General features: G+C 46.7%; 1 protein-coding gene across 3 annotated transcripts in view; it reads left to right on the plus strand.

The window, feature by feature from the left end:
• ARHGEF6 (Rac/Cdc42 guanine nucleotide exchange factor 6) overlaps nucleotides 1-24563 on the plus strand; it is a 38657-nt gene extending 14094 nt beyond the window's left edge. For 2 of the 3 annotated variants that reach the window (XM_036401974.1, XM_036401973.2), the window contains 18 exons: nucleotides 24-225; nucleotides 2761-2831; nucleotides 3998-4092; nucleotides 4757-4852; nucleotides 5686-5808; nucleotides 7099-7237; nucleotides 9108-9167; nucleotides 11241-11387; nucleotides 12249-12335; nucleotides 13310-13388; nucleotides 14228-14361; nucleotides 14642-14767; nucleotides 17498-17518; nucleotides 18318-18411; nucleotides 19523-19612; nucleotides 20321-20420; nucleotides 21251-21305; nucleotides 22217-24563. In XM_036401974.1, coding sequence (XP_036257867.1) covers nucleotides 24-225; nucleotides 2761-2831; nucleotides 3998-4092; nucleotides 4757-4852; nucleotides 5686-5808; nucleotides 7099-7237; nucleotides 9108-9167; nucleotides 11241-11387; nucleotides 12249-12335; nucleotides 13310-13388; nucleotides 14228-14361; nucleotides 14642-14767; nucleotides 17498-17518; nucleotides 18318-18411; nucleotides 19523-19612; nucleotides 20321-20420; nucleotides 21251-21305; nucleotides 22217-22357 — 1860 coding nt within the window. In that variant the 3' untranslated portion in view covers nucleotides 22358-24563. The remainder of the gene's footprint in view (nucleotides 1-23; nucleotides 226-2760; nucleotides 2832-3997; nucleotides 4093-4756; nucleotides 4853-5685; nucleotides 5809-7098; nucleotides 7238-9107; nucleotides 9168-11240; nucleotides 11388-12248; nucleotides 12336-13309; nucleotides 13389-14227; nucleotides 14362-14641; nucleotides 14768-17497; nucleotides 17519-18317; nucleotides 18412-19522; nucleotides 19613-20320; nucleotides 20421-21250; nucleotides 21306-22216) is intronic. The other variant, XM_054516341.1, reaches the window with a different exon arrangement.
• The last annotated feature ends 1198 nt before the right edge of the window (nucleotides 24564-25761 follow it).

Below are 25761 nucleotides of genomic sequence, written 5' to 3' on the forward strand. Positions count from 1 at the left end.
TTTTTCCACGTTTCTTTCCTTAGGAGATGACCGAGAATGGCAGTCACCAGCTGGTGGTAAAGGCCAGGTTCAATTTTAAGCAGACCAATGAAGATGAACTCTCTGTTAACAAAGGAGACATTATTTATGTCACTCGAGTTGAAGAAGGGGGCTGGTGGGAAGGCACCTTGAATGGAAAAACAGGCTGGTTCCCAAGCAACTACGTCAGAGAAATCAAATCTACTGGTAAGCAAATTGCTTTCAAGGGCTGATTGAATGACAGTGGCATAATGCAGTGAGGACCCTCATGCCTTTGGGAAATTGCTGCTATTTATTAAGGTCTGTTTGTGTACTTCAGGCAGCTGGGCTAATGGAAGGATGAACGGAAGGGTAAAGTGCAGTGTTTCGGATGAATTGCTTGAGAGCTGCTTCACCTTCTTCCCACTACATTGTGCGTTTCCCTTGCTTCCCCCGAGCCCCAGCAGCATGTAAGCAGGGAGATTGTCAGAGGATGAGGACAGAGATGGATGTGGGTCCCCTTTGTCCTGGAGAGCTGTCAGTGCCTGAGCTCAGAAGTAACTTCTTGTTAGAGACCTTGGTCAGGCAATGTATTTGTGTTTGATCCTGGCTTTTCAGGCATCAGTGGAATGGATGCTCACCGTCACAATGTGGAATCCGATAAAAACTGCATGGCCACAGGGCATTGTCAATGTTTTGGTCCAGTAGTGATGGTTGATTTCACTGAGTACATTTTTCCCCAGATGCTTCTGCTGCAATGTTGAGAAAGGAAGAGAGAGGGGATGAACTGTCTGATGACATCTGCCTTTATTGAGCTTTGTCTTGAGTGTCCTTAACATTTTCTGTGATGTGTTTGTACCCAGACGTAGGGTGGTGATGATGTGAAGCCCCTGCCCAGCTGCCCTGTGGCATTACACATCCATTCAAACAGCTCACCCCTGTCCAGGCCTTTGTGTGAAATTAAACTGTTTTTTTGCAAAATGCAACTTAACTCCTTAGTGCGCCTTGAGCACTTACCATAGACAGAGACCAATTGTGTTCTTGGTGCTGGTTCTGTGGCTCAGGATCTGCTCTGGCCTCAAACACTGAGATGCCAGCAGGGGTCTGCAAAGTAGCTGCAACATGTGCAGCCCCTGTTAGACATCCTTTCTTCTACTCTTGCAAAAATAAAGCAAAGGAGGGGAAAAAAATTCACAATATAGTGCTCAGAATTAGGTCAGTTTTTATTTGATTCTAAATGAAAAAAATCATCTCATCTCCCACTGTTTCCCTCTGGGAAATGATGTCTGAGCTGGAGCAGGAATTTGTAGCAGGGATTGAAGGCTTGTCTGGCACAACTCAGGAATCACTGATTTACTCAGTGAGGGGAGAAGAGAGATGTTTTAAACAAAGGAGAGCAAACTTGAGTCCTAAAGGGAAAATCAGATGGGAGCTGCGTGACGTGACAATGCCTCACTGAAGTTAAGGGCCAGTCTCCCATGGGTCCTGATGGAAGAGCCCATGAGATTTTTCTGTCTGCAGAGCTTTTCCCTCCAGATCCTCTCTCAGCACCATTTCATGTGGCAGGAGGGTTCATTGCCCTGGTGTGCGCGTGCTCAGGAGATGTGTCTGTATTGCAAGTGAGGAGTGAGGGACCATCAGTAAAGCCTCCCTGCCCCAGGAATGCTGCTGGAGCTGCAGCCGGCAGGGAGCTGCTTTTCCCACCTCCACAGTGTAAGACTTCAGACACGCTCTGAATGGAGTTACTTGTTTTTCAGCAGTGTCCATACCTCTGCTGTGTCCTAGGTGTGCCCTTTGGGTAGAAATACTCTGTGATTCTGTGAAATAACTGTGGAGCTGAGCTCTTCTGAGCCTTTAGCTGGAAGTGACAGGAAGCACAAGGGTGATCTTTAGACAGTACATAAAGAGAATAAATGTATCAATTTCAAGTTTCTCCCCTGCTATCGGTGTGCAAGTAATTGCCTTGTGTGAGCAATTGCAGGGAGCCAGGAGAGCCTGGCTGCTGCACATGGCACAGAGCTGTTTCAGTATGTGCAGCGTGGCCAGGGCTGGGGCAGCCTTGTGCTGCCTGCCTGTCCCAGTCCAGAGGGAGCATGGCGTTGCTGGGAAGGCCATGCTGCTGGAAGGGAAGGGGCTTCTCTAGGGAGAGAAAATTGGAGCAGGGATTTGTCCGTGTGTGTGTGTTTGTGTGTGCACGCATATGTAAAGAGCTGGAGGCATCCACAGGGATTTATCAAATGCAGAATGAGAATTGATTTCCAGGGTTTTGTGAGCTTTTCATTTAAATCTACCTTCATTCAGAGAAGGATTTTGCATCACAAGTGACTGTGGGGATAGGAGGTCAGCATTGGGGTTGGTTTCAAATGCCTTGTGAATCACCTGCTAAAAAAGATAGTACCTGTCATTTCTGACAGACACCCAGTTTTAAAACCAAATTTAGTGGGCCAGGTGAAGCAACACTATAGTTCCAAATATTGACAGATACTGGGCTGCTGCCAGGGATTTTGGAGCAAACCTGGACGTTGGTTGGGCAGAGGCTGCACAAAGCTTCTGGTGTGACTTGCTTGGCCACTGTCAGTGTTGTGCATGCCACTGGTTTTATCCTAGTTTTTTTTTGAAACAGGGAAACAAACCCTGCAATTGAAGTTTTGTGGTCAGAGGGGTGAAGTTATATTTGCTGGACATAATGCAGCAGTGTCTTTTCCTGATGGAATAATGAGAGCTGTGCACTGTAATTTATTCATGTTTTTTTTTTTTGTACAGATAAACCACTCTCTCCCAAAGCATTGAAAGGGCTAGAAAACACTCAGATGACAAAGAATTATTACCCTGTGGTAAGTTTTAAAGTGCTGATCATACATTTTAATAAGTACCATGTTATTAATCTTCTGAAGTAGCTCCTTCCCTTAAAAATCATTGATGCAATTTCAACAACTGGGGATGTGACTCTGTGTTCAAATGCAGCTGTTTCCATTCCCTTGATTCAAGGCCATTGAGACAATAAACCACAAATGGAAGTGGCTGCAAGGTGTCAAAAGTAGAGACTTGAAGTAGACAACTGAGATAATTAAGGAGAGGTGGCAGCTTTCAGATCAATGCCAGAGGAAAAGGGAAAACAGTATTTCCTGTTGATAAAGATAGGGAGATAATGTCATGGGGTAAGCAAGCAAAATCAGGGCTCTGGCCCCTTTCTTGAGTTTGGCTGGAGATGTTACACCCCATGGTGCCTGTCCTAGGCTTCTGCCAGCAGCTGCAGCCCTCAGAGAGCGGGCAGCTGCCACAGCTCATGGCCTGGCTTTGTAACTGGGCTTGGCTTTGGAGCAGCCTGCCAGGCCATGAATTGCTGCTGCAGAAGGGGTAGGGAAGCATCCCCTCCTTTACATATTGCTGCCGAAGCAAGGAGATCTGGTAAAGTAGGGGCAGCTAGCACAGCCCCCTGTGTCAAGGCTGTGGTGTAAGGGAGTGAAGATGCCTCGTGTGAGCATGCCTGGCTCTCAGTGCTGGAGCTGAATCCTGCTCCTCAGTATGTCTAAATATATATCAAGCAAAGCAAAGCAGAAGCAGTATGTCCAGGGAGCTGGAAACCACCTCCACTGTCTCCAGAGCTTATCAACACTAAGAAACTGGAGTGCTGACTGGGAGTGTGCAGGCACTGTCTGCTGTGCAGCCAGAGACAAACCAGCTGCTGAGATGGATTAGCAGGACCAAATCCAGATCATTACATCCCTGAAGTGGCAAATGAAGTGTGCCCTGCTTGATCTGCCATCCTTGGTGCAGCCTTTAACGCCTGCGTTCCAGGCCTCCCCAAGTTTGCAAAGTAAAATCTCAATATTTGACCACCAGGACTTCCCTGAGTGTTCTGGGTTCTGCATTAAGAAATGTAATTTCTGGACTTAAGATACACTTCCATGCTTTGCCAGACTTGGAAGCTGATGTCTCATGTTCTTTTGACTAGGTTGCTTGTACAAAGATCTTCTCAGCGCTCTGTCTCTCGCCCTAGGTGTTGCAAAATATTCTGGAAACAGAACGAGATTATGCAAAGGAACTACAGTCACTCCTGGGAACTTACTTAAGACCCCTCCAGTCTTGTGATAAGTAAGATAAAAGGGCATCTGTGATGGAGAGAACACTGTGGGAGCCTTGGGGTGTCATGGACAGAGGGCACGTGTTTAGACATTGTCCAGTCAGGAGAGATGGGAGAGTCATATTCTAAGGCCTCTCTATTTCAGTCACTTCTCCCTTCCCAAAATCTTCATGTGGGAAAATTTTTGTGCTCTCAGCCTTGCAGGCCTAAATGAGAGTGTTATGACTCTTAGGATGACAGAAGCAGGCACATTAGCTTTGGAAACACCCAACCTCACTCAAGGAGCAAAGAAGCCCCTACCTGTTGGACCTTCCTCCCATAGGGAAACCCATGGCATGAATCCCTGAAGACAAAACTCTCTGTCTGTGCACACACCTCCTTCCCCAGCTCTGGCTGCAATCCCATCTGTCTGTGTCTATTAGACAGCTAAAGATCTGAGAAGATTAGTGGGATTAAGTGATTTAAATCCAATTACGATAATCCTTGGCAGCAGACTCCTTCTCTCGGAGACTGTGGTCTGTAGCTCATAGACCATGAATTTTGTGTTCTGTCCGATGCTGTATCTGGGGAAGGAGAAATTTTTGTGTCTTTTTGGAAGGTCTGCTGACAAATAAAAATGGGGTGCTCCTGAGAGCAACTTCTCTTTGATGGTGACTGTTGATGTGGCTCTTGTAGGCTCAGCACTGGGGACATCACAGCATTGCTGGGAAACATGGAAGAAATCTCTGCTTTTCAGCAAACACTGAACCAAGCCTTGGAAGAAGTTGCAAAGTAAGTTTGTGTCATAGCACGGAGGTTGTTAAGCTTTTTAACTGTAGCTAAAAATAATAGAAAGGCATGTTCATTAATATTTCTCCTGACTGCTGTCTTAGGCTTGTTAAATATAGAAGAAAATAACAGGACTGAGGAAAGGTTGCAGGCGGTGCTTTGGCAGGAGGAAAGGTAGAAGGAACTCTGAGACTACTGGTATTAAAGCATCTGCTGAATGAGTGTCACTAGAACTGACACAAAAGTCTGCCTAACCCAAAGATGCAGGCACATGCAGGGTGGGAGATCTGGCAGACATGAAGATGGGAATTGCCAGGGAGCAAAGAGCAAATTATTAGAGGTGATAATTTCCTGCAGGGAAGCTGACAGACATAATTAGCCTTAGCTAAGGGCTGAAAAGAGATGGGGAAAGACGGAATATTGAGAATATATTCAGGCTGTGGCTTCTCCTTCTTTCTCTGTCTTTTCATATTTGTAGGCAGCCCAGAGAGTGGTACCCCCCCACCCTCACACTGCCCTTAGTTCCATCCTCATCCTCATCATCCCAGCTGTAGCTCTGCTGGTGAGACATAACAGGTTGAGTCACAGGTTGTCTGAGGCTGATAATGGGTTATGATTCTCACTGTCTGCATCACAGGAACCCAGACCCACCTGAGGATCCCCCTCTTCCTCCTCCCCAGATGGCAGGTGTGGACATTTTGCTCAGTGCTGCAGTTATGAGGTGACCTGGGAATGTCCCTGAGCAGTGGGTAGTTCCTGGGCAGGTCCCTGAGGGTGCTGTAGCTGCCGGGTGCAGATCCAGAGGCTTAACATAGCTGGTGTGTTGGTGTCTGTAGGCTCCCTGAGAACCAGCAGCGTGTGGGAGGCTGTTTCATGAACCTGATGCCCCAGTTCCGCTCCCTGTACCTGACGTACTGTGCTAACCACCCTTCAGCAGTGAATGTCCTCACACAGCACAGGTAAGTGATGGAGAAGGAGATTCAGACTCCTTTAAAAAGTTAACTTTTGTTATTAATACTTGGCCTGGCATGGCTGTTGACCTATGTTTTGACAATAGGTCAATGCTATTTCCTGCTGCTGGGACTTCGGGCTTTTCAGCAGGACCTTTCCGCTTCAGCATGAAGACAACTCACACTGCTCATGTTCAGAGCTGATCTCACAGGTCCTTTTTTGCACAGGACTCCCACCTTGGGTCAAACAGGCAACCTCAGCTTTGGCAGTAGCATCTTCTGTGATTTTTACTTGCTAAACAACCCAAATGCTGTTTCAGGTCTACTGCTCAAGTGCTCACACACTGACAAATGGGAGTGTTCCCCTGTGGCACCACGGTGGGGAGCACATCACTGCAGAAGGAGGATGGTCATCGAGTCACCTAGTTCCCCAGTTTATTCACTGAGCTTCTATTCAACCAAATGGTTGAATTTCAGGGTCATTGGTAGAACACAGTAATAACTTCTTTCTTCAACATGACCCACATGAGTAGACACTTGAATTTGTGTGATGTCCTGCTCAAGAGTGTGCCACGCCAAGAGGCTACAACTGTGTCATCCCTAATATAGGTTAGCTGTCTTCCCTGCAATGATGGGAAAGCCAGGACCACATGCATAGTGTTTAAGTCTTCCCATTCTGCAATGGGAACTCATGGTGTATTTACTTACCTGCTGAAATCCAGCTTTAATTCAGTGTAACAACAAGCCTGGCTCCAGCAAATGACTTATTCATGTGATTCCTCAGTCTGACCCCTTTTCCTAAATCAACCAAAGAATCAGCTTTGGCAAATGTGCTGACACACAGAAGCCATGTTCTCTGGAGCAATGTACATGCAAACACCTGCGTCACAGTTTCCAGCAGGCTCCCAGTGCATTGCTGCAGCCTCCTCCAGCACAGCACCAGCCTATGCAGCCCCTGCCCCCTCCCCGCTCTCCCCATCCACCAGATACCTGCCCCTGTGCCACCTTGCTGTGCTGGGGGACCAGCTGCTGGCACCAGTGTGCCCCAGAGCTGTGCATTCCAGCACCTGTGGCCACACGACATCCTCTCCTGCTTTCCAGAGGAGAAAGGTCTTGCTTGGATAGCAGCTCCCTGCCTGCTCCATGGAGGGGGTGGAGGGTGCTCAGAGGGGAGTTTGTGCTGCCTTTAAGGAGGCCCAGCTCAGAGCAGAGCCCTGGCCATCAGGAGAGCATGGGCAAAACACAGCCCTCAGCTCTGAGAACCCTCCTTGTGCTTTTTTTTGTTGTCTCTTTTTATAGTGATGAGCTGGAGAAGTTCATGGAGAGCCAAGGTGCGGCCAGCCCAGGCATTCTCATCCTGACCACAAGCCTCAGCAAACCCTTCCTGAGGCTGGATAAATACGTGACACTGCTGCAGGAGCTGGAGCGGCACATGGAGGTCGGTGGGCTGTGGGGCTGCTGGGCAGGCTCTGCCTGTGGATGCTGCCAGAGCTGCTCCCTGAGCTTCAAGAGACACCTCTGCCTCTTGGTATTTGAGCATCATGTGGCTAAAAGTACTAACCACATCTCCAAGGAGATGTCCCATGTCCCCCAGACATTATCCACCTTTCAGATTAAAAGTGAGAAACTGGTGGAAGAGTCTGAGGAATGTTGTGGAAGCACGTTACCTGTTCTTCACCCCAGCCCTTCCTCAAAGATGGGCCATTTCCAGCACAAGTAAAAGCAGAGTCTAGGGACGGGCTACAGTTGCTGTTTATTTGCACAGCCAAGAATAAATCTGTGGTTTTGTTATCATTTGATGAGATTCCTAAGCCTGGCCACTCACTCCTGTGGCTCGCAGGCACATCCCTGCACATTCCCACCCCTTGCCCCAGGGTTGTGCTCCTGGGTGGAGGCAGAGCTGCACAGACATGGATTTGACATGGATTTGGCCACCAGCACAGACACAGGGGTAGAGAGCGGGCCCCTGGGAGCAGGGAGAGCAGTCAGGGGCACAGAGACTTCCTTGGCAAGAAGCAAGTGTGCTTCAGGACATTCCTTGCCCCAAGGACTGTAGAGATCTCTGCTACTGGAGCTCTGCTACTCACTGCTGGTGCACTCCAGCTGCAGGAAGGCAAAACTCAGGGGTGGTGCAAGGGGCCGAAGAAAACAGAAGTAACAGTCTGTTTTTAAGCAAGTTTCCTTTTTCTCCTCATCCAGTTTTAATTACCAGTTAATTCAGCACATTTATCCATGACCTACAATCAAGCCAAAGGATTAAAACTTCTATGCTTGAGCCAGGGATGTTCCTGCATAGGAGAGGGCATGAGAGCCTGCAGGGCAGGCACACTCCAGACCTACCTTTCCCTCTCACCTGGCTGAGCTGAGTCTGGCCATCCCTGCCCATGCAGGGATGATGTGCTCTTTGCAGGATATGCATTGTGCTCTTTGCCTGCTCTTCGCAGGCGGCTCAGCAGTGGGTTTGGGGACACACACATCACCTATTTGTCTTGGTTTCTAAGCTGAGTGTGGGAGTTTTGTTGCATGAATCAGTAGGCCTGAGGTTTAAGCTGTGATGCAGTGGGAAGAGGATGGCTGTGTGCAGTGGGGATGTACACCACAGCATTCCCTGCACTGCTGCAGAGCTGCTGAGGGGGCAGGTGTGTTCAGGGCAGCCACTCGTCCCACATTGCAGATGAGCAATGCCAGGCTGCAGGGGCAGGTCCATCACAACCTTGACACCTTATGATTTGCTTGGCATGAGGACTTGGTGATGAGGAGCAGGGCCTTAGATCCAGGAGAACATTCTGGGAGAGTACTAGCATACAGCTGGGGTCAGAGATAAGGGGCACCATTCTGCTTTTACCTGGCCTAAGAGCTCTCTGCTTAGACATGCCCTCCTTTAAAGCAGAGTTGAAGCCCCCTTGATGGTGGTGGGTTTCCACCCTTGATGGGCAGTGGCTGGAATATCTGGCACTGCAATGGAAGTTTCCTTCCTGAAGGTGCACCCTGCACCACTGCCTGTTTTCATTGATTTTTCTTTGCAAGTCAGATTTGTTCTAAGTCCAGTCATACCTACTCTTGCTCTGGCCACTTCACACTCATTAAATTGGTATCAGTAAATTGCATAGCTGCCTTTTGCCATGCCATGTTGAAGTGGATGGTGGGGAAGGTACCTGGGAGACTTTGACCTCCTCCTGAAGACCATGCTGCCTGTATTCTCAGCCCTGAGTGTAGTGGAACATGGGGGATGCTCATGGTGGGTTAATGCTCAGGGTGGGTGCTGCTGCTGCTGCTGATGGCTGAGGAGTTTGCTCTTCCTTCACTAGGAGGCGCATGCAGATCATGAAGATGTTTTGAAAGCCATCGCATCCTTCAAGTCCCTTGTGGTAGGTGGCAATTCTTAAAATAGCCCTCCATTTCAGGTCTGCATTTCATGAAGAATGAGTCAAGCCTGACATTTGTCTCCTCATTAGGAAAAAAGGTCTTTTGGAATGGAAAAGATGGGTTACAAAGAAACTTCATTTCACATTTCAAGCCTAGAGCTGCTCCTCTGGCTGTGGCAAGTACATGTTGGCTCTATGGTGCCAGAGCAGAGATGGTGGATCTCCAAGTTTCTCCTTTATTACTGAAAGCCATGTGTGGACCGTGGTGGCAGCAGGGTCCCTTTCATGTCCTGTTGCCTTCAATCTCTAATCATTTTCCACCTGAAACTAGGCCACTCCTTGCTCATTGAGAGAGAGGTTAGCACGGCTGTCACTGACCCAAGTGCTGGTGCTAATGGGAAATTTTGCTGAGGTTTGCTCCACAGGCATCAGGAGGCTTGGACCACATTCCAGTAATTTGTGGCTCCAGGTGGTAATTTGTGGCTGTCGGTGGGGAACAGAGAGAATGGGTGAGTCAGAGATAACAAACCCATTTCTGTGAACTCTGTAGCCTGCACCCCTCAAAGTCCTGCTGCACTGAGATGAAATAGAAGGGGAAAAGCCATCCATATGCACAAAGGTTTTACCTGGAAAAGCTTTTTATGGAAAAAAACTCTAGTCTCTCTTGCTGTGTAGCCACAGAGGACCTTTCACTATAATCACTCCAGATATGGTCCAGCTTCCTTCCTTTAGCATAGCAGATGTCACCTGTTTGTGACAAAATGCAAGTGTTTAGCAGTGCAGATAAAAGATGGGGAGGAGAAAGTTCATAGAAAACAGGAAAGGGCGATCGTGTTACATTTACTTAGAAACTCAGCACCCTTTCCATTTATTCTGGAAGCTAATAGGGGAATAACTCATTTAAATTACAAGGTGTCATTAATCTTTAGGAAATCACGTAAGCGCTGGATGGTTTTACTTGAAATGTGTACTTGGATGATGAGTAATTTAATGTCATTATGACACAGCTAAAGAGGTTCAGTGTGAATTTGACGCTAGACGGGCAGAGATGCCCCTTGTGATGGGCATGTGGTCCTGTTATAGGGCCAGGAAGGCTCCCAAGCAAAGGCAGGGAGGGACCAAGGAGCCGCTGTGAGTCACAGCGGTGCCTCTGCAGAGACTGTGATGAACTCCTGTGGATTATATTTGGATTTTTATCCTGGGAACGTTGGATTCGGACACTTGGGGAGCCATCAAAACATACAATAGTTGTAGAACCAGAGTAAACCCCAGTTTGGTTCAAATGTGTGTGGTTTCAATCTAGACCCAGTGCAGCCTCTCTCTTTGCAGAGCTGGATAGTCAGTGAATTGGAAAGGAGGAAAATCTCTGTCAGATAAAGGGGTTTGGAAAAACCAAGCAGTTGGTGAAAATAGCCTTGGTTTACCTTTGCAACAATTTTCCCCATTGGCAGAGGGGTCAGTTAAAGAAAGTATTGCTTGGATTTGCAGGACTCTGTTCAGTCAGCAGTGATACTGGTCATTCCCTGGAGCTTCTCCAGTCCCCAGCTGCCCAGCAGTGGTGCAGTCTTTTGAATAACAGCACTTTCAGAAGATTCTTTTTTGTGCTAATCTACAGCACCACCTAGTCCTGCTTTTGGGTTCCCAGATTTTGGTTGGAAAATATCCACCTATCTGACTTGTTGGGGACCTTGCAGTGCTATAAGTTCAACTCTGCTGTTTGGACAAAACCGGCAAAATCCCTCTAAGCAGTAGCAAAATTAGAGACATTTGACTGTGAAGCCGTCTTGGTTTGGAAATTGTGACCCTGAACTCTTAGAGTTAGGGCTGGTTTGGAAAGAAAAGTTTGCTCAGAGCAGTTTGCAATTTCCTTGACATTTGAATGTAATCATCACTTCATAAATCACTGGGATGTGATTTTTTAACAGACTTCATGTAATGGAGCCAAAATAGGCTTTTCTGATCCCTGACATGACCATCTCTGAGCCCACAGGGCTGTGTGAGTTGTTGCTGGTGAAACTGGGATGGTTTGGGTTGGCTTCTGCCCTTCAGCTAACGAAGCTCTGCTGTGATTCCCAGTCACAATGCCAGGAGTTGAGGAAGAGGAAACAACTTGAGCTGCAAATCCTTTCTGAATCCATCCAGCGCTGGGAAGGAGAGGACATAAAAATGATGGGAAATGTCATCTACATGTCCCAGGTTATGGTGCAGTCTGGGGGAAGTGAGGTGAGTGTGGTGTTCCTTCTGCTGGCTGTAGACTTCATGTCTGAATACCCATTTGCTCCCGGGGTAAGTGATGTGAGGTGGTAGTTCCTCTCCTTCCAAGCCACAAACTGATGACAAATAATGCTGGTAAATAATTTTACCTTGGGAAGATCTGTGCAATGGGACGTGCATGTCTTTGGAGTGAATCAGGCACCCTGTAGGCTTAGTTTCAGGCCTTTGGTGACCCACTTTTCAAGAGAAGTAGTATCTCAGTGTCATTTAGTGCATTAATTTGCCTCTTTCTCCCCTGTGACTTACTCTTAGAAATGAGAGTGACTAGAAAATGTCCTATCTGCATCACAGGGGCTGCTCTGACACCCCATCCCAGAGCTGACTGTGTTTTGGAACTAACTGGAGTGATTCTTGTCCTACTAGTCCTAATGCATTGCACCAGTGCCTGACACAGACCTTCCACAGTGGTGCTAAAGCCACGTGTGCTGCATGCTCAGTGTGGGAAAGTATCTGTTAGCACTGAATTTATGCTGTTGCAGTTTTTCCCTGGGAAGGGAAGACCTGTAAAACAAACCCATGCAGTATCTAGTCCCAAAAGTCTTTCTTGTTTGGGATGTGGGATGCTGGGGAACACAAGGCCTTCTGAGGCACTCTGCAATGGTTGGAAGAGGATTAGGAGCATGCAGACAAAAATCTCTGCAGGGAAAATTGGCACATAAATGAGATGCTGTAAAGAATAAAAAAGCCAGAATAGTCGGTTTAGGGGTGATCTCACAGGCTGTGATTCCAGCTGCAACAGGTTCAGTTTGCTAGAGGCAGGTGCTTGTGATGCATTGCAGACTGGACTAACTTAAATTCTTATCCCCCCAGGAGAAAGAGGAGCGGTATTTCTTGTTATTTTCCAATGTTTTGCTGATGCTGTCTGCAAGCCCACGGATGAGTGGGTTCATCTATCAGGTAGGCCTGCTTAGTTTGAAGTTGCAAGGCATTCGGTGTAAAAGTGCCAAACAGATCGTTCTTAGCAAATTTGTGTCCTCTGCATCCTTTGAACTCTCTGTTGTGATGCAAACACCCCAGGGTTTTGGCTTTACCATGTGCCGGGGTAGTCAATGCCTTTGTCCTGATCTTTGGTTAAGCAGCATTTGGTAAGTGAATGCTGTGAAATAAAAAAAAACAAAAAAAAACCCAAAAAACCCCCAAAAAACCTCAAAACCTGTTGTTCTACCTGCTGTTTTTGAGAGTAGGGTCTGTCTCTAAGGTGTCCTGGTCCAGCTGTAGGGTTTCGACCAGCCAGCTGGCTCTCAAGTTTTGTGCCATCTCTGGAAAATACTTATAAAGCTCACTGCAGAGTGCATGAAAATTCCAGTCCATGAGGTACTATTACATATAACTCTGCATTTCTTGTGTTTTACCATTTTACATACCCTCCAATGGCTGTTGAGAGCTTGGCTTTTCTCCAGCTGTCTGAAACCATCAATACTGCCAGGAAAAGGATGCTCTTGTTTTGATGTGTCATATTGTCGTAGCAAGGAAGATGAGAAAGATTTGGGAAATATTTGGCTGGGTTTTCTGGCTTGACCCACTGGTGGGAGTGAGGTGAGCAGGCAGTTCAGCATGCAAATCAGAGGGATGGGGAAGGCTTTCAGAAAAAGCCAGAGGAAATTGATCCTTCTGACTTGACTTTGAAAAAGGTTTGCACTGAACGAAGGGAAAGGGTGGCAGATGAGCCAGGGATGACTCAGTTGTCATGGGAGCCTCATCTCTGGGGTTTGACCTAGTTGTGCAGGGAAATCTAGTTCCATACATTAAAGGAGACTCTTCATGCAGTCTGAAGCCTTCACAAATTAATTTTAAATGGCAATTTCCAAAGAGAAAGGAATCAGCAGAAACAAGCAGACCTGCTGACACTGACTGCTCTTCAATTCTCCCAGGGAAAGCTGCCTTTGACAGGAATGATGCTGACAAAGCTGGAAGATGCCGAAGGGAATGAGCACATGTTTGAAATCACAGGTCAGTGGGGCCCTCTGCCTGGGGCAGTCCTCCCAGTGCAAGCAACAGTTGCCACTGGAAGTACTGGTCTTTCTCCTGCTCTTTTACCATGTGTTCTGAGCAACTCTGTCCTGCTTGAGACAATCTCCTCCAAGTGCCCTGGAGCTCTGCCTCTGGCTGCCTTTGGAGACCATAGTGCTTTGTATGGGACAAATCTCTCGCCCCAGTAGCACTGCTCTGCACTGGTGTGCCCTGTCTGCATCCAGTAGCCATGCCTTGTAGCTCTGAGTACCTCATTTATTGACAGATACATGGTTCTGGTCATGAGGGAGCTTTCATCCTATTTCCCCATTCAGTGTATCTCATTACTTGTAGGTATACACAAGTCATTTCATGCTCAGTGCCTGGGCTGCAGTGCAGCTGTTTGTGCTGGTGGTATTTAGTGTCAGGATCCTGTTCAGCACGGAAGTATTGTGTTTAATGACCTTCAACATTAAATAAGCCTCACACATTCATCTTACTTGTTCCCTTAGCATTTCTTGCAGCTCCCACACTGTCAGTGGTTGCCTGGAGCAGGATGGGCAGTCTCATCGTCATTGTAGATGAGATGCTTAGGGATGTGGTTTAGTGGTGCACCTTGCAGTGCTGGTTTAATGGTTGCACTTGATGATCTTAGATGTCTTTTCCAACCTTAATGATTCTTAATGATTAATGCTTCTATCTTTGCCCTAACCTTTTTGGAGCCACTGGACTGTGCAAACTGAGGAGCCATTTCCTGCTGTGCTGAGCTGATCTCACCCTGTGTTTCCTCCTGAGTCTCTACCACTTGCTAAAGACAGTTATTTAACCCTCTGCCACAGGGAACATGATGGAGCGGATCACTGTGTCCTGCAGCACCAGCCAGGACTTGCACGAATGGCTTGACCACTTGCAAAGGCTGACCAAAGGGACATGCAGCACCGTCTCCAAAACACAGTCCTGGAGTCCTCATTCAGTAAGTGTCACCTCCTGGCCTCTGCTGCCTGGGTTCCTCACTGCTGCCTGAGCTCTCTGTTTCAGCAGCAGCCTGACTCTGAGGTAACACGACAGCTGTAAGACACATCCTGCCTTTTGCTTTGTAACCATGTTGTGCTTGTACCATTTTACATGTATCCTGCCCTATTTTTGTTGCAACTTAGATGTCTCGGTATCTCAATGCTTGTCCATTCCCCCTCCACTTCTCTGCCTTGTTTGGTGGTTAACAGTCTTGGTTTGCTTCTCATCTATTTTCTCAGACATTTAGTTCAGCTGGGCAGATCCGTGGGCCTCTGGAACCCCCCAAAATCCTCAAGCCCTGGAGCTTGAGCTGCCTCCGTCCTGCTCCTCCACTCAGACCTTCAGCAGCACTGAGTTACAAAGAGGTAATAATCCCACCTGCCTATCCAGGACCCCGATTTCACACAATCCCTAGACCTTGTGTACAGGTTTCGTATCCCACAGCAAGGACACAGAAATGTAGGTTCTTGGGGATGTTGAGAGAAATTACTCTGCCACTTTGGCCCTAGTCCTATGATGGATGTAGGTTGCTGTCCTGGGCTTTGTGCTACACGGGACTCATGAGGACATGTGTTTGCAGGCTGAATGTTAGCTGTTGGCTGCCAGAGCCAGCACTCTCAGCTGCTGGATTTCACCAGTCCTACATCTGGGTGTCCCATTGAGCCCTGTTTTTTGGAAGTGCCATGGTGGAGCTGCCTTCTCTCCTCCTTCCTGCCTTGGTCTGAGATGTGGACAGGGGCCTGCTCCCTGCTGGAATGTGTTTCAGCTCCAACTGTGCAGCAGCTCAGTGGTTCAGGATTGAGAAGCGATAGTGCACCATGAGGAAGAGGCAAAATGCCTGGCCATGCTTCTTGTGTCTTCCACCCTGTTTTGGTGGCTGGAGCAGGACGTGGGGCTTGACCCTCCTTTGCCACCCACCCAAGTGTTACACAGCAAGGTCCTGCTGGGAGGCAGCAGCCAAGGGATGGCTTCATCTGCAGGAATCCCAGCCTGGGAGCTGGGAGTTTGTGTGGGAAAACCCAAAATACAGCCTAGTGCTGTTGTCACCCTGCACCACAACTGTAGTGCTCTCCTTCCCTACCTCATGTTAAATTTTTGGAATTACTCACCAGTGTCTCAGGTAACGTTCCTCTTATTGAGTGAGCACTCTGGGTCTGAGTCAGCTGCCTTTCTTGGTACAGCGGCCCTGGGAGTGTTTCCACCCCAGTGGGGATGGGGACAGGGAGGGGGCTTGGATCCCCTCAGCCCTCCCAGCGCTTAGGGATGGAGAGTCTGGCAGCTGGCAGAACTGTGGGTCTGCTGCTGCAGGTAGAGGTTTTATGTAGCCTCATTGCATCTCGTTGCATTTATTTCTTAGAATTTGTAAAGTAACACATTTCAGTTTGGGAATTAACTTGGTTAAATACTAACTGAGCAGACTGAAAATGACCCATAATCTTTGCATGTTCCAAATTCCTAATGGAGGCTAAACCCTTTCTTGCTTGTGTGGTCGATTAAAAATATTGGCTTGAGGTAAAAGAGAAATTTTTCTGTGAGAAAAACGACAGATTGAGGGATACAATACCATGGTCCTTTGCAGTTTCTTGTCCCCTGCCACTCATAGCAGGAATTAAACTCTGTGTCGAAAGCAGGGGAGAGGTTTTTGCCACAGGGGCCTAGCCCACAGCGAGTCCCAGGGGATAGGATGCTGGATGGTATCCTGCAAAATGTCATAGGACCAAAAATGTGGCTTCTATGGGAACAAGCTGTGCTGACCATGTCAGTAGAAACCCAAAGGCCAACATGTCCAGCAGAGTTGGGCAGGCACAGCCTGGTACTCAGTCCTGCCTGAGCCTGGAGAGAGACTCATGGACACAAGCCTGTGATGATAGATGGGGAATAAGTTTGGTTGCTGGCCCAAGCAGATCCACATCTGTCTCATTTCTTCCTCTGGGATGCTTAATCCCTAAACAGAATCCCTATTTCACTGTATTTTAGGGTTTTTAATTTAAAGCTGAGCACAAAATAAGCAATGCTGACAGTTCCATCCAAGCACCTTCCTATAATGAAGATGTAATGAAGGAATACAAATTTTAAAGGCTACTTGCAGGGAAATGAGTGGGACAGTTTGATTAAATGAGCTGAGATTTTTAGACATCCAGTGTTACTTTATTTGTCTTCTCATAGCGTAAGATAGGATGGCATAGTCTTGTACACTTCCTTGTACCCAGCTCAGGAAACCTCAGACCCTGCTTGTGTATGGCACCTCACTCTTGTTATTTCCATTGAAATTGGGTATTTTTCCTGTTCTGTTTCCAGTAATCATTTGAAATGACAGAACAGGTAAGTTCTGTGGGTGTCTGGATTCAGTTTAGCAAAGGGAAAATTATTTATAGTTTCTTCTACTATTGTTTTTTAACTGGCTGCTTTCCATTAGGTGAAGACTTTATAACATCAGGGTTCAGGACTTTGCTGGGCCGACCTCGTGGCTCCCTGGGTCAAGCAGCCCAGGGATGGGATCCAGGGACGGAATCCTGCACAGGATGTGCAGGGAGCTCCCTGTCCCTGCCAGTGAAGCAGGGAGGTGTTGCAGTGCTGATGCCTGACACGGTCAGGTCTTCAGTCAGGATGGAAGTCAGGATGGAAGGTCCCCTTTGAGAAGATGAAGTCCCAGGAGATTGTCACCAGGGTGGGCAGAGTGTCCTGGCATCCTGACTAGGCTGGGTTGAGGCCCTTAGAATTGGTGTTGAGGGCAGGCCCTGAGCGCTTCCTGGGACTTGGATGGAGCCAGGCACATGGGGCTCCTGCAGTTGTAAGCACCAGTTTAGGCAACCAACATCTACAGACACCCACTACTAACCAAGAAAGCATGTTCTCTGTGTTTAGAGTGTATTAATGCCCACTCATCCTGTGTCTCACATATAAATTTTTAGTTTTGCATGACATGGTGCTCCTTTGCATGTTGATAGTGCTTTAAAACCAGGACAGAGGGGGTGCTGCATTAATCTCAGGACTAACACTGAAATGTGGTTTAGAATTGTGGATTTAATTGACTTGGTGATAAAAATCATCAGTCTCTCACACTCATCTTCTCTTTCTTTGCATATTCATTGTAGAGGATGTCTTATATCTTAAAGGTAAGGGTAGATACATCTCTTTGGCTCGTTGTGTCACAGAGTGCTTGTTTCTGTTAATGCTTCTTGTGCTTGCATGACCCTAATTTTGCCTCGTTATATCAGTAAGTTATTGTAAGAGTCAGTAGCAGCTGGCAAATATATTTTAAGATAACTCTCAGAAAGCATTTAGTGTTATGGTACTTAAACCTCCTGGCATGCCTCTTCTCCTTTAAATCCCTATCGCATGTAACCTACTAATACTCTAATTCTTTCCAAATCAGCAAGACTTTTAACTGAGTGAAGAAGATAAAAACTTGTGTTTCTTACTCATGGAGTCATAGCAAACACTAACTTTATGTGTGTTTGTCTCTTCTCTGTGTGTATTTGTGTATGGGATTTATACTCTCAAACTGTGGGCATTTAGAAGCAGAGCTATTTGCCAACTCTTTTATATTAGTAATTAAGTCAATGGAATAAGACACATTTTAGGGTTTTCTAGCACAGACCACAGAGTTTGTAAGCAACTAAAAGTGCTATGAATGTATTTGAATTCTGTGGATAAAGGATTTTAGAGAAGAGCTGCATTTACTAGAGGAGTCTGTCCTGGCCCAAACCTGCAGGTGCAATTCCCACTGCTGTTCCAGGGAGCAGTGGGTACATGTGAAGGGAAAAAACTATAATTTTCCCCAACTTTGTCACTGTCTGCTTTGTAGCTTTCTAAAGTGTTGTGTGTAGCATGGGTAGCTGCATCCATCTGTGCTGCTCCACTGTTCCAACTGCCATTGGTTCTGGTTAAACACAAGAGTCTGTTTCTCTGTAGGATTCTAGCAAAAGTCCAAAAACAATGAAGAAGTTTCTTCCAAAAAGGAAAACTGAGAGAAAACCATCTGATGAAGAGTTTGTTATTCGGAAAAGTAAGTGTTGCCCAGAGATGCTTTAGCTGCCCCATCCCTGGAAGTGTTCAAGGCCAGGTTGGATGGGGCTTGGAGCAACCTGGTCAAGTGGAAGGTGTCCCTGCCATGGCAGGGATTGGGACTAGATGATCTTTAATCCCAACCATTCTGTGATGCTATTTTTCTTTCATTTCTGGAGATTTCTGTGTTCTCAGTGATCTCCATGGGACTTTGAAAACACCCTTTCTTGCAGTGCAGGATGTGACACCATGCTCTCACTCTGAGCCTACATGCTCCTGAGCATGGGAGACTTCTGGAAGTGCACGGGTCCTCAGCCTCTGACAGATTTCTCCTCCCCTCCCAGTTATGACTGCTAGACATGCCACCACCCTCTTTGTGATTGCTAGCACAAGGTTATGGGTTGTGTGTGGGTGGTCTTATTCTGAGTATGAAGCCAAGGAACTACTTCCAAGTAGTTAAAAACTGCATTAAACTGCACATCAAGAGTCACCAAAATATGTCTGACAGCTGGGACAAACCCTTACCTGGCCATGCCAGCATGTCCTAGAACAGTGTCCATGGGGAATTAGGAAACAAAAAGGTCCCCATCCCAATAGGGATGTTCACCTGCAAAGAGGAGTGTCCTGAGAACTCCCTAGAGCCCACTTGGGGCACACCTTGGTGGCTTTACATGAAAGGCCATGGTCAAGCCATGGTCATGCTGCCATGCACAGCTCCAGGATTAGCTCTCTCCCTTGAGAAGATGGCACTGGGTGGAGGCTGGAAATTAACACTTCATGTTTCCAAGTCCTGCTCTGGTGCTGCTGTACCAGAACTCCCACACTAGGGTTGCTTTGCCTGCCCATCTCCTGGTGCTGCCTGCACCCAAAGTAGGGCATCACCCCCTGAGTTTTGCCAAGATGAGCAACTACAGATAAGTTTTCACATCATTTGTTCATGGTACTTGATGTCAAAAAATGTAAAGGACCACAAAACAGATTGGGCAAAGTCCCAGAGGCAGTAAGCCAAAGAAACAGCATGATCTCTTAAGGGGCTTGGGAGCAAAGACTGGGAGAGACAAGGCCAGAGTACCTTGGTTTTTGTGCATGCTATTGTTTGCAATGTTTTACAGGTACTGCTGCGCTGGAGGAGGATGCTCAGATCCTGAAGGTGATTGAGGCATACTGTACTGGGGCAGGCTTCCAGCAAGCTCTCAGCTCAGGTGGGCACACAAACACATTATTTAGCTCCTACTCTGCCCACAACACCGATAACCCCTTTGGGAAAAAACAGATCTTGCATCATACAGCAACGAGACTCGTGCTAGGAAACTGTAGTGTTCAATCTTTGAGATAAGGAAGCTTCATCTGCCTAGTGGTTTAGTCGCCATTGTTTTTCTCCTAAACACAGAGAATGAAGCAGGTAGGAGGGCAGATGAGACACTGCTATTTCACCAGTGATTACCTGATGATAATCTCAGGTTGCTTATAGCTTTAGAAAGGAAGCATGAGTATTATCTCTCAATCAGCTGTGTGTTTAAGAACAACCTGCTTCATAAGAACCTATCTAACATCTTCACCTCTGGAAATATAACTATTTATCATTGCTGGTGAGATGTCAGCCAATTAAATCTCTGAAATTTCAAATAATGGTACATATAAAAAAGGGAGGCCATGGTTCTTTGGGGAGCTCTTGACCCTAGTCGAATGGTTTCATTTATAAGTCATGATGTAACTTTAGATGCAATAAGTACTCTTGAAAATTTTCCACTTGCTGCTGTAGCTCTGGGTTAGTGGGATGTAGCTGACATCTCCAGTCTGCCCCAGGCTGATGGTGGAGCAGGAAGAATGAGAGCTTCTGTCTCTGATGTAGCATGGGCACCAGGGAAGATTACCCCTTTTTCTCCCTCATGAATATTTCTTGTACACAGGCTCCCGTAAAGACTCCATCCCCCAAGTCCTTCTTCCTGAGGAAGAGAAAATCATCATAGAGGAGACACGAAGCAATGGCCAGACGGTCACTGAGGAAAAGTGAGTGTGGCTGGTCTCCACTTGCAGATAGATCCCTGTGTCACTTTTTGGAAGGGCATTAAAAATGATACCCTCTCTTTCTGTGCCTCCACAGAGGAGCAGGCCTGGTGTCATTGACTGCTGCCTTAGTTCTGGCAAAGAACCACCAGACAATATCAACGGCTACTTTGTCCCTTTTAAGGACAGGGCCACCCTCCCAGCTGTCCTGACATGGCTGTATTCCTCTGGGAGTCTGGATCCCCATTTTATGGCTTATCCAGATGTAGGATAATGGGGTCAGTGAGAACAGAACCAAACAAGTGGCTCTTATTTTTTTAGCTACTGATGTATTGAGCTGTTTCTGCCCCTCGGGAGCCTGCCTGGCACCTGCCTGTGAGTACTCCCAGCCTGTTCTGTAACTTGCACATCTGGGTGACTGTGTTGAGCCTCTCCCTTTCCAACCCAGTCAGTGTGTTCCTTTCACATTTGATTTTTTGCAGCACAGCCTCAAGGAATCAAGGCTGCTTTACAAAAGATACTCAGGCATTTCCACCTTTAAAGTCATTGTTATTTATTGCCATAGCATAAACAAGGAAGCCAAAGCCACAGACCTTTGCTGATAACTCAAAGCAGAACAAGGTATCAAGGTTTGAGAAGAGAGCCCTGAGTTTTGGACCAGTGGCATATAAATGCTCCTAGGCTGTGTTTCTAGAGTCCCTCCCCTCCCAGGCAGCAGCCTGATGCTTGGGAAGCAGAATCTGGCTGCAACTTTCCTGTCAGCACCTCCCATGCTATCACTGTTTTCCTGCACACCAACTCTAATTTCTTTTTTCTTTAATTTATTTTTTCAGAAGCCTTGTTGATACAGTTTATGCACTGAAAGATGAAGTCAAAGAGTTGAAGCAGGTAATTTGGGTGGGATTGTTTGTGCTGGGAGTTGAGTGACAGCCAGCCAATCTGTGCTGGATCATTTTCAGCTGGTCAGTGCCAGGAAAAGTCTTGCTGATGCTGGTCCAATCCTGCAAATTCCTAAATGAGCATTAGTGTTTTTCTGGTTTACCTTCCTGAATCACAGAATCACAGAATCTTTAAGGTTGGAAAAGACCTCTGGGATCATGGAGTCCAACCATCAACCCAGCACCATCCCTATGTTCACCACTAAAGCATGTCCTGAAGTGCCATACCTACACATTCTGTGAACACTCTCAGGAATGGTGACTCTACTACTTCCCTGGGCAGACTGTTCCAGTGTTTGTCAACCCTTTCCATGAAGAAACTTTTCCTAATATCCAACATAAACCTTCCCTGATGCAGCCTTCCTCTCATCCTCCATGCTTGAGTGCTAGAGAAAGCAAGAGGGACGGAGGAGCTGGTCTTTGTAGTAACATGAAAAACTTTCCCCCTATTCCAAAAGCTCTTTCAACTTGACCATTCATTTTATAGGGGTCTGGTGGACACCAGTTCTTGTAGACTCAGAGGAAATATGTCTTCTTCCTTCCAGTCCCAAGTCTGGAGGTGGGAGAAACCATCAGAGGGGAAAAGGGTTCTTCAACCCAAGATAAAATTATGTTTCAGGGAGGATGTTTCTGTCTGCCCAAAGTCAGGGAACTTCTGTGCAGGTCTGTGAGGTAGTAAGACTCTGTTTGGGTTACTCGTGGTCTGATCCACTTACGTTCTTCATCCTCACAAACTCCTATCAAATGTCTCTGTTATTTCATCACCTCTGAGGCATCAGGCAGCAGATGCATGGAAGTACCTCATTGCATAAAGTGCATGGGCATAACTGCATCTTTATTCCTTTGGTTTTCACCTTGCAGGAAAACAAAAGGATGAAACAGTGTTTGGAGGAAGAGCTTAAATCCAGGAAGGACTTGGAGAAGCTGGTGAGAAGGCTGCTGAAACAGACAGATGAGTGTGGCAGGGAGGACACCGGGCGCAAGTCATCCCTGATCGCTTGAATTCATGGAGAAGCTGCTGGCAGTGGTGTGTGACCTCAGGTGTATTTTTGGGAAGTGGAACTGGATCCTTTGCCTCTTCTTGCTCCTTATTTTGTTGGTTTGGGGTATTTTGTTACCAAAAAAAAAAAACAAACAAAAAAGTCATAGAGAAAAAATAGTTTTTCTTCCATCCAGTAAGGAAATAAAGCAGAAACAATCAATCACAACAGAACCAGTAAGCAAGCAGTCCATGATTCACAATTCATCTGCAGCAACTAATACCTCATTGTACCTGCTACTGGGAGCAAATACAAACTCTGCTAGTGATTGTTGCTCACAAAGGCTTGGGCAGCAGTTTCCTAGAAGAAGCTTAAGCACTTTTTAATGCTTTCATTCTTTCCAAAAGCACCAGTACCTATTTATCGAATGAAAACATTACTGAGGTGGTATTGAGCAGAAACCAAAAAAGCACCATGCTTCTCTTTTCAGATAATCACAACTGGGGAAGATTTCCCATCCATCTTCTTTTTCCCCATTAGTTGACTGTAGCGAACTAGAGCCCAGCAATACTGTGGTTCCTGTGTGGCCTTGATACTGATTAAAATGTGCAATTAACATGAAGATGTTTGAACTCCTTGGGGGAAGCCAGATCTGGAGCACCTGTCAGAGCACATAGGAAGGTATTTTGCACAGTGCTGCCTCCTTACAGCTCGTGATTAGCACAACAGGTAACTGCTGTTCTGCCCCCATCCCTTTTCTTATGCATGATGTAGAATTCCTGCCCCCTGCTTTGTTTTCACATTGAGTGTCCAGGTAGCCTAGGAGATGATAATTTTGCTGTGCTTCCTCTTGCAGGACATGCTTTTCTCCATATGAAATGTAAACACTGCTTGACAAAAAAAAAAACAACCCTAAATGTGCTGGTCCCCTGCTCCCTTCTGCCCACTTCATGCTTTCCATCGCTCCTTCCCAAAGGCTGGGAATGTTGCCAGTGGCCACTTCTCCCCACATCACCCCACAGGGACTTTCTGCTAGGAAAAGGAACTTTCTCTTGAGATAGGGAAGGTATTTATGCTTTGACAAGAGCTGGAACGCTCCTGAGGCAAGGATGTGCAACACCCTCCCAGATCCCTGGACAGCTCCTTGAACACAGCATACAGGCAACATGCATATGTATCAGCTCTCCTTATCTTATTTGGAGTTATACCCTAGTTTAGAACTGGTGTTCTCCTTCCTTCCTTCCTTAACAGCATTATAAAAACAACCTTCTGTTAATTATGTCTTATTTATCTCACAGGGCAGCATGGTCCCAGGGTGTGCAGAGGCACCACAGCTCATTACAGTCACACCATATGTTGGTTGTGAAGGACATAACAGAGGCAATAATTACAACTCTCTCCTTGCCATTAAAATTCAGCCAGGACATTGCAAATGGTGTTTCGGGAGATACAGACTCCAAAACATCTCCAAGAGTGTAACAAGAAACCCTCTTTAAAGGGTTTCGAGAGCAAATTCTATTTCTAGAGCAAAACAGAGGTCTGTTTACATTTGCCATCCCCAGAGCATCCCAAGCAGATAGCAGCTCCCCACATCCCTCCCTGGGCACACAGCTGAGTGATTTGGTCAGCAGTCAAGTCCTGCTGTGCTTGTGAATTGTTTTCCAGGAGTAGGACCTTTGCTACACTTACTGCTGCTCAGGGAGGCCATGCCCAGACCCCTCGGTACTGCCCGGCCCTGCTTCCTGCTCCAAGCTGGCCTGGGGACTAGGCTGCTGACATGCAGAGCAAACCAAGGGCCACTGACACTGCAGGGAGAGGGTGGAAATGTGTCCTTGCTGCCCCCAGGCTCAGTTGAAACCCGTGCTATGTACATATGCATGTTTGTGAGATGTAATGTGATGGAGAGCACACTGGGACTTTTTGGATCAAGCATTTGTCAAGAGCTAGAAGCCAAAAAAAGACAAGAAAATAAAATAAAAAGGAAAAGAAGCCATGCCAGATGGACAGCGATGTTTCCATATTTACTTTGTTTACAGTGCTTTGTAAATAGGTTCCAGTGAGTCTGTCTTTAGATGGATGTTGTGTCAGCTGCCTTCCAGTGTATCTTTGTCATGTAGGTTTATTTACTGTAAACTACTTATGCAAGTTCAACTTTTCTAACATGTTTTTATTTTGAACAGTTTTTTAATCGACATTTTCAACAAATAAAGGATAAAAGTCACTTCTTAGCCCTTGGAGCTGCTTCCTGTGTTTCTGCCATGAAAGCAAAGCCAGTGCTTGCTTTGGGCATCCCTGATTTCCTCAAAATGCCATGGCAGCATCATACCTCTCTGATTTACTGGTAGGAATACTGGTGTGAAAGGTGATGCTGGCACTTGGACTGTTGCTCCCATCATCATCCATACCTGCAGTAGGCCAAGAGCACCTGGTCCCAGGGCAAGAGATGCATTTCCATCCCTCAGGCCCCACGTGCACTCTGTTCACAAGGATGCTTTATGGAAAACAGACTGCTCTGCTGCACCAGGCAGTTGCTGTAGATAAGTGACTTCCTGCCTGTTTGAGATTTTATTTTTTTTAGTTAGTGTGTGGTTTTTTTCTGGCAATTAGGTGTGGTGACAGGATTTCCTTTGGTCTACCACCACTTGGACAAGACGTCTCCTGCAGGCTGGGAGTTTTTTAACTCTTTGGTGGAGATGTGCCATGGTCTGTGGTCTCAGCCCACAGCAGAAGTGGAAGATCAAGGACAGGAGGGCTGGACACTCCTCTCCTTCCCCAAACACAGCCTTCAGAGTAGGAAAAAGAACAAGGGAAAAAAGAAACACTAGCCTTGGGTGCATCATGGAAAAACACTGAAGTCTGAAACTTCCAGAGGGCAGGCTTAAATGGGATATTAGAAAGCCTCATTCTTCCCTATGAGGGGGGTGAGGCCCTAGAACAGGTTACCCAGAGAAGCTGTGGTTGCCCCATCCCTGGAAGGGTTCCAGGCCAGGTTGGATGTGGCTTGGAGCAACCTTTTATATATATATATATATATATATATATAACATGTATATATCTATATCTATCTATCTATCTATCTATCTATCTATCTATCTATCTATCTATCTATCTATTTAGTGAGATCAGTGTGTATTGAACCATACAAACACCTCTCCCAGCAGATGTCCATGCTGCTGCTTGGGCAGCACTGCTCATCCATCAGCCCCTGTGCCAGTCCTGCTGATGTGCCCTGCAAACTCATTACCCTCTCAACCCCTTAACTCAGAACAAAAATCAGTTTGGAAACTGTAAAATCCACAGCCTGAGGACTTGCATAGAGGCCTCACGTTAAGGAAAAAATCAATGTGTGGACAACCTTTAAACTTTCCATGGGGAGAGCAAACAGTGCCAGCTATGGCAACAGGCAGGGCTGGGGGAGAAGGACAC

This window comes from Molothrus ater, chromosome 14 (assembly GCF_012460135.2).
Source record: "Molothrus ater isolate BHLD 08-10-18 breed brown headed cowbird chromosome 14, BPBGC_Mater_1.1, whole genome shotgun sequence".
NCBI classification, from domain to species: Eukaryota; Metazoa; Chordata; class Aves; order Passeriformes; family Icteridae; genus Molothrus; species Molothrus ater.